The sequence below is a fragment of the Babylonia areolata genome, chromosome 32 (genome assembly GCF_041734735.1).
Source record: "Babylonia areolata isolate BAREFJ2019XMU chromosome 32, ASM4173473v1, whole genome shotgun sequence".
Taxonomy (NCBI): domain Eukaryota; kingdom Metazoa; phylum Mollusca; class Gastropoda; order Neogastropoda; family Buccinidae; genus Babylonia; species Babylonia areolata.
The window spans coordinates 22,820,373-22,829,249 of NC_134907.1; the positions used below are offsets into that span (position 1 = coordinate 22,820,373).

The 8,877-nt window shown below is 37.4% G+C and overlaps 2 protein-coding genes across 2 annotated transcripts in view; one reads left to right on the top strand and one right to left on the bottom strand.

Moving 5' to 3' along the window:
* The window catches only part of LOC143276603 (tetratricopeptide repeat protein 12-like), a 57,402-nt gene extending 49,738 nt beyond the window's left edge, over positions 1 to 7,664 (bottom strand). The window contains exons 1-2 of the mRNA XM_076581209.1: positions 7,607 to 7,664; positions 2,739 to 2,879 (exon numbers count right to left, since the gene is read on the bottom strand). Of these exons, the coding sequence (XP_076437324.1) occupies positions 2,739 to 2,879; positions 7,607 to 7,664 (199 nt within the window). The remainder of the gene's footprint in view (positions 1 to 2,738; positions 2,880 to 7,606) is intronic.
* A 317-nt stretch (positions 7,665 to 7,981) lies between these two features.
* LOC143276648 (intraflagellar transport protein 57 homolog) overlaps positions 7,982 to 8,877 on the top strand; it is a 38,178-nt gene continuing 37,282 nt past the window's right edge. Inside the window, exon 1 of the mRNA XM_076581269.1 lies at positions 7,982 to 8,077. The gene's annotated coding sequence lies outside the window, so the exon portion shown is untranslated. The remainder of the gene's footprint in view (positions 8,078 to 8,877) is intronic.

Below are 8,877 nucleotides of genomic sequence, written 5' to 3' on the forward strand. Positions count from 1 at the left end.
GTTTTGCTGAACCCTGCCACACCAACATTGGATGACTGGTTGAACCCTGCCACACCAACATTGGATGACTGTTTTGCGGAACCCTGCCACACCAACATTGGATGATTGTTTTGCTGAACCCTGCCACACCAACATTGGATGACTGTTTTGCTGAACCCTGCCACACCAACATTGGATGACTGTCTGAACCCTGCCACACCAACATTGGATAGCTACACTGTATTGTTCTGTACTGCACAGCACTGCACTGTGTCGCATTGCAGTGCATAGTAATGTATTGCATTGTTTGGTAATGTGTTGCATTGTGTTGTGTTTTGCTGAACCCTGGCACACCAACATTGGACAGGTACATCACACTGCATTGTTCTGTGTTGTGTTACATTGTGTTGTACAGTACTGTGTTGCATTGTATTGTATGTTAATGAGTCACGGTGTGTTGTGTTGTTTTACCGAACCCTGGCACACCAACATTGGATAGGTACACTGTGTTCCATTGTTTTGTGTTGTTACACTGCATTGTATAGTATTGTGTTACATTGTATTGTATGATATTGTGCTACATTGTATTGTATAGCATTGAGTTACATTGTACTGTATGGTATGTATGGTATTGTGTTACATTGTATTGTATGGTACTGTATTACACTGTATTGTATAATATTGTGTTACATTGTATTGTATGGTATTGTGTTACATTGTACTGTATGCTATTGTGTTACATTGTACTGTATGGTATTGTGTTACATTGTATTGTATGGTATTGTGTTACATTGTACTGTATGGTATTGTGTTACATTGTATTGTATGGTATTGTGTTACATTGTATTGTATGGTATTGTGTTACATTGTATTGTATGGTATTGTGTTACATTGTATTGTATGGTATTGTGTTACATTGTACTGTATGGTACTGTGTTACATTGTACTGTATAGTATTGTGTTACAAGGTACTGTATGGTATTGTGTTACATGTACTGTATGGTATTGTGTTACATTGTACTGTATGATATTGTGTTACATTGTAGTGTATAGTATTGTGTTATATTGTACTGTATGGTATTGTGTTACATTGTACTGTATGATATTGTGTTACATTGTAGTGTATAGTATTGTGTTATATTGTACTGTATGGTATTGTGTTACACTGTACTGTATGGTATTGTGTTATATTGCATTGTATAGTATTGTGTTACATTGTACTGTACAGTATTGTGTTACATTGTACTGTATGGTATTGTGTTACAAGGTACTGTGTTACACTGTACTGTATGGTATTGTGTCACATTGTATTACATAGCAAAGTGTCATGTTGTGGTCACAGTTGTGTTTTGCAGAACCCTGGCACACCAACATTGGATATATGCTTTGTACTGCATTGCTGTGAACTGCACTGCGCTACATTGTATTAAGTTGTACTCTCCACTGGCTGCAGCAGGTTCCTCTGCACTGTATATGGACTGCTATCTGCAGGGAACAGCTCAAGCAAATCATTTCTCTCTCTCTCTTTCTCTCTCTCTCTCTCAAACAGAGACATAAAAGAATTCATATAAACAAGGAACAGACGAAAGGAGAGAGATCAAAAAGAGAGAGAGAGACGACAGCAGCTTATAACACACAAGTGGAGTTGGGTAAGAATCAATTGTCCTTGACCAGCCACCTGTGGCGAAGTGGTTAGCATCATGGACTGAAGGCTGGGAGGACGCGGGTTCAAATCCCAGCGGAGGTGGGGTTTTTGGCCTGCGGCCGGCTCCTACCCAGAGTTGAGTGTGTTATGGGCTTAAATGGGGAGACTGAGACCATGCAGCTGAGTGTCATCCACTTCACGGATACGTCTTTGGGTGTGTTGCTTTAATTACCTGACCAACACTGCAAGTGTCTGCATCTCTCGGGCCTGGTTGACACTGGGATATCATTATGAAAGGAAGTGTAGAGTACAGCCTTGTTATGAAGTCCCAAACCAAATAGGACCTCCATAGCAACACCGTCATCCTCCTCCTCCTTCATTATTACCATTATAAACAAAAATGTCCCAAAGTCTATGGCCTTTCATGCCCTGCTGTCATGGTGACCTCAGTTTTGATACCACACCACTTCTGTGCTTGGGGTGAGTCCTGTCAATGCAATCAGTGTCAGCAGATTCATGGGGGACTGTTGTTGGAGGGATGTGGCAGCAGTCTCCACTTTGGGAAGGATGCTCACTCAGTCTGGATCCGTGACTAAGCCATTATTGTCGTTAGTAGGGGGCTTAGTAGGTGGTGTCCGAAGTACGTTAAATCAGAACAGGTACCACTGAACACCACTGAAGTGACTCAGCAGCATTGCAGGGTCTCCTCTGGTGTGTGGCCTCCTGGCGACCTAACATTGATGGTTCCCTGTGGACTGCAGACACTGGGAGTGTGACAGATGAACCCGGGTGTGACTGTGTTTAGGGGACAAGAAATGAGCAGCTTGGGAGCAATGCCACTGACACAGTTCAGATGACAGGGCTGCAAAAAAAAAACAACAACAAAAAAACAAACAACCCCCCCCCCAAAAAAAAAACAAAAACAAACCCAACTGTCCTAGTTTTTCAGTCTAGTTTTCATTCAGGCAATGACAATGTGACTCCATCACACAAACACACACAAAAAACAAACTGGAACAGCATCAACAACAGGAACAAGAACCCTATCCAATATCCTACCAACAATAACAACATCAACAATAACAACAAAAACCAAAGGACAAAGAAGAGAAACCTGTGGTGGTTTGAGGCAGGTCCTTCTCCTCATCTTTGTCAGCACTTTTGGTCTTCTGGGACTTAAGGAACTCATCCGCCTTGTGCATCGCCGTCTTCAGCTGCTGGTCATCGCCAGAGTTGAGTCCCTTCACTATGGACTCTGTGTAATTGGGGTACAAAAACAGCAACCACGTGACAGACAAGACTTATTTCTGACTGTACTTGTATTGTAAACATGTGTATAATTTGTTACACTTTAAAATACAAAGAATCAATCAATGAATAGTAATTAGTATGAATATATTCATTAAAAACTAATGACCAGCAGGAAAGAAAAGGGAAAGATCCTTTGTGCCCAATGCAAAGGAACATGATATAATTCATAACAATATTCACTGGTTCGTTGCAATGTTTGTTGAAATCATCATAACCAAGAATTAACTGTCTTAGTTTCTCAGTCTTTTTATCCAGAGTGAAACTGGTAATGTGAAAGGAATTACATGCCTTGTCTGACAGAACCTGAAGCAAATACAGACATGACGAGATTCACTAAATTTATCTATATTCATTCAAAAATCAAACAATGAAACTACCAATTTATTAGCTGTTCCTAAAGCATTTGGACAAGTTTGGAGGATATCAACTGGTCACTTCCATTTATCATTAGGAAACAAAAATATCTCTGAAATACACACACACTGCTTGTGCCTTTTTTCTGCAGAGATTTTAAAGTGCACTATTTGCCTTACACTCATAATACCAAGAAAATGTCCATGCATGCATCATAGTTAAAACAGCAGGGATAGGATGGGAAGGCATAAATAGTGGTATCCATAGATTATATAAGTATATATCCCTCTACTAACCTAGTGTTAATTTGCAGTGTGTAAAAAAAAAAAGAAAAAAAGAAAATAAAGTCACCAGACCAGTTACATACCAGATCTGTGGAGGTATACCAATCTGAATTAAGGGGACAAAGTTACAACAGATCTTTTTCTTTTTTTTTCTAAGCATAGATTACAGACAACTTTCTGTTAGAATCAAGTTCAGCAACCATACATTAAGAAAAAAAAAAGGGATTATTCAATACTCTTTACAATCATTTTCAGTTTTGAAAAGTTACTTTGACTGAGTGTCTTGGTAACTGAAATCATATCCTCTTCAAACTTAATCCTGATCCAAGCACTACATTTGACCTTTCTTATGTTTAGCACAATGATGTATGAAAAATTGTAGCTGGTTATCATTCATCATACAATATACCATTTCTCAGAAATCGAAGCAGTGAATACTGTGCTTAATCTTTCTGAGTTATCAATTCTCAGTAACATGTTTTCTTCAAAACGCTATCTTTATATTCTAATCTAATCATAAATCTATTCTTGCTTCAAAACAAAGTTATTAAGTATAACCAACAGAGAAATAAGTTGGCATACTGAAATATGTTTTCTTTGTACACAACTTTTTAAAAATCTCTTTTTGTCAGTTCACGTTCCATAACAACATGAATAAAACCATCAGTGTCACTGCATCAGTGAATGTTGATCTGCAGTATCTTTTTATTTCTAAGTTCTGTCCATGAACCCCCAATCAAGGCGTATAACTGATAAAATATGCATACATTAAAATATGAATGGGTGTACAATTAATGAAATATCCCTAATTCTAGTCCTTATCAATAATGTAAAGTTCTGCCACTGCTACTCACTAAATTAAGAAACAGTTCTTGACTAAGGGCCAGAACTCTTACCAACAGGTCCCTTCAGCTAGCAGACATGTTCTTGTGATCGCTCCGTCTAAGTTAAAAAAAATTATGAAGTTGATCACATTGCAAGACATCTGATCTTCCAAAAATTGTTGAAAACAAAGTTGTGATAGCAGAAAGTGGTGCAAAAATACAATTGTGAAACAACAGATCATTTCAGGAAGATTTGTTCTGGAACTAACTTCTATCACAGAATACTCAGTCATCGATCACTCATGGATTTTAAAAATAACACTTTACTCGATTTTCACTTCGTTTTGAGTTTGCACTTCGTGAAGGTAACAGATAACAGATGTCTGTGTTTATATATATATATACACATACACACACACAATCATCTTATAAGTATCTGTTTGTTTAGAATTGTGAAAATGTTGTTGTGATCATGAAACCACAGAGTCAGCCTGGAGGCAAAGGGGGCTCGTCAAGTATGAGTGGCTCAGGTACTAAAGGTAAACAAAGAGCCAAAGCATCTCTCTCACAATTGACTCCATGGCAACGCTTGATTTGTGATGATCCATGTTGAGGACGGTGATGAGGCAGTCTGTCGAGTGTTACAATTGCAAATGGTGGGTCCCATACCTCAAGAGACAATCTAAAACTACAGAAAGGGTACAAAGAAGAGCAACTAAGTTATCAAAAGAAGGCAAATCTATGAGCTATCAACAGAGACTTATATACTTAAATCTGCATTCATTAAAGGGTAGAAGGCTAAGAGGGGATTTAACAGAAACATACAAAATGTTAAACTGCTACAATGAAGTCCATGTGAATAATATTTTTAGAATGTCAGATTATGAGTACAAAGAAATTCAATGATGAAAATTTGCAAAGTGCACTGTAATACAAACATAAGAAAAAAATTCATTAGCTAAAAGAATTGCACAAATATGGAATGCACTACTTATCAAAACTAAACTTGCACAAAATACTAATGTGTTCAAAAATCTTCTGTCCTTGACATGAACATCAAGTTAAAAGAAAACAAGAAAGGCAAGGCCTTCAAGACACACTTGTGATACACTTTAAAAAAAATCCAAGTTTTTAGGTATTGAGTATAATGCATTTACTGTTATATTTATATTTTTTGTATTCTCTAAACTTGGCACTTTGATCTGATATTCGACCCAACAAAGGATCTGTCATTATTATCATTTTTTGTTCAAACAGGAACTTCTTTTGCTCAGCATGGAAGTTTTATTTATTGCAAACGTTTTGGTTTAGATAGCAGAACAAGGGAAATTACTCTGCTGGGGAACTTACTTTGCTTTAAACTGATCTTTCTCATCTTAAACATTACATTTTGAAATTATACTCAATACATAAAAAGCTTGGATTTTTTTTTAAAAAGTGCATCACAAGTGAGTCTTGAAGGCCTTGCCTCTCTTGTTTCAAAATATAATGTTTAAGATGAGAAAGATCAGTTTAAAGCAAATTAACTCCACTAGCATTACAGAGTAATTTCCCCTTTTTACTATCTGCAGCAAAACGTTTGCAAAATAAATAAAAATTCCATGCTTAGCAAAAGAAGTTCCTGTTTGAACAAAAAATGATAATAATGACTGCTCTAGCTGTTGGGTCACAATATCAGATCAAAGTGCCAAGTTTAGAGAATACAAAAAATATAAATATAACAGTAAATGCAGTTTGCATATAATTAGGCTTCATTCTTTATTTTTTTGTGCCAATCCCAGAAGCGCAATATTGTTTTAAACAAGATGACTGGAAAGAACTAGATTTTTCCTATTTTTATGCCAAATTTGGTGTCAACTGACAAAGTAGTTGCAGAGAAAATGTCAATGTTAAAGTTTACCACGGACACACAGACACACACACACAGACAACCGAACACCGGGTTAAAACAAAGACTCACTTTGTTTACACAAGTGAGTCAAAAATTACTGACTTTGATGAGTAAATTACAGTATATGTAAATGAAAACACGTGTATCCCACAAATAAAAGGAGACCGATATTGCAGGGGACGTAAAACAAAAAGGTCGTGAGGCCTGGGCAGTCAAATGCCAGTCCCTACACATCCAAAGAAGAGCAGTTCGATTCGTCCTCAACCGCTATCACCGGCGTGCAAGTGTAACAGACATGCTTGAAAAGCTCAAGTAGTTGCCTCTCCAGAAACGTCAAGCAGCAAGGGTCACAATGTTGTACAAAATACACAACGACCTGGTGCAAGTCAACAAAAGTGTCCTCCAAAAACCAGTTATGAGAGACAGAAGATCACATGACCAACAATTCCAACAGCTTGTGAATCATAAACAGCAGTATCGGCTCTTTTCTTTCTTCCCACGTGCCATTCATGAGTGGAATGAACTCCCAGCAAACATTGTTGAGGCAGACTCCCCTAGCAGCTTCAAAAGCAGAGTCACCTCTCACCTTAAGGTCGCCACTCTTGACAGTCTCGCTGCTGCGAAACTCCAAGAGTAGGCAAAACCATAGGATAAATTACAGCAATTGTCGGGTATGAATGTGAGAGTGAATGTTTAGGTAAGCAGTGGGTAGGGGGAGTGCTGGAAGGAGGGCGCTGTGGCAGGGGATGCCAGGGGCCATCAATAGGATGCCTGCCTGTCACTTCTCGCCCCCTCTGATCTAGTTAGTGGGCAGGAGGGAGAGTGCAAATGTGATTGGAGTAAAAATTTTTTTTTTTTTGTCAAGCAACTAGTCTGCGGAAACCCCCGCAAAATGTGGCAAAATAATCAAAGTGTTGATTGTGGCTACACAACAGAAGAAGAAGAAGAAGAAGAAGAAGAAGACACTACTACTACAACTACCACTTGTACTACTAGTACAAAGTTGCTGCATCGTGTTTGCATACAACATGTATAACAAAGCAAAAGGAAGTGAGAAAGCCAGACTAAAAGTAGAACGACCTGCTAAGAAAAGAAAAGTCCCTGGCTTGTGACTATGGGCATACATGTGCATATATCAACCGTCACAGAACTTTCCAGTTTCTCACTCTGTACTAGAACTTTCGTTATAAGACACTCATGTTTCATCAAAACTATGACCTAAACGGATTTTACACGACATTTGTACGTTAATACTTTATAGAATATACTATAAGGAACCAGTTGCCGTTGCAAAAAATAAAACAGAAGAGTGTATTACCAATTTCTTCAACTTTGTTAAGGAACGATTTCACATCTTCTGTCGTGTTCGACGCCATTTTGCTTGTTTATGGCAACTATGAAGGAGCAGTCCTTGTGTGACTGGACTAAAACAATATTTATACTTTATTTGGCTTTGAATTAGAAATAAGAAGATTCAATAAGACTAATAATACAATTATTTTTCATGTCTGAAATATTAGTCAAGTAAATGATTTGAGCTCGAAAACAACTGATAAAATCTTAAGATTACAATTACTTGTCCCTAAATTCCGGAAAAGGAAAACCGGTAAACTTGTCTGGGCGCATGCGTAGCAACACATTCTTTTGGTTCTCAATTTGATGGATTGGAGAAGACTTCACATATAAAGTTGATAACGTTCTATTAGTGACTGGTACTTGAAAAAAAAAGTATTTTCTTTGCATTTTAAACAGAAGTTTATTTGCCGTTTGCATACCTTTTTTTTCTCCAGTACGTTTATTTGATTTTTGTATTTTGATTATTATTGTTCTTGTAAAATAATAATGGTTTTCTTTTGATGTTATATTGATTGATATATTGATTTTTGCACCGACAGAAGGATGTGTAGGTATACATATATAAGCACAAAGAATGTATTGCTGAACTCTGTGATGACAGTGGCAGACATCATGATTTTATCTGATGAAGTGAAGCAAAAAAAAAAAAAAAAAAAAAAAGTATGTTTCATATGGATATGTATTGATGTGTAGGTATGTATACATGTATGTAGGTAGGTAGGTAGGTATAAATAGGTTCTGCAATGAATAAGGGACCTAGGCATGCCCAGAACACCTGCACCAGGATCTACCATTGCGTACACATCTTACACAGGATCAGGATCAAATATGTAACAATGACCAGTTTTGGCCATCATGGTTAATAGCAAACTCTAAATTTTCTAAATTCTTTTTTTTGTTGTTATTGTTGTTGTTGCTAGTAATGGAACTTGAACTCTTTTGCTGAATTGAATTGAGAAGCCTTTCCTTTTCATGACGGTTTTTCTTTCTACTTTGCTCCCTGATATGATTCACAATCCCTGCGTATCGTTGGTTAGATCTTATGCTGGTCTTAATGTAGTTGATTTGCATAGCCCTGTGTCCGAACTGGAATTGGAATCCTACAGAATCAAAATCAGACTTTAATTCTGCCTCATTTTCCCTCCATCAGTCCATGAGATAAGCAAGGATGGGGTGGGGAAGACAAGTTGCAACATGAATGTTATTATTTAACATTAATTCATATTCTTCCAT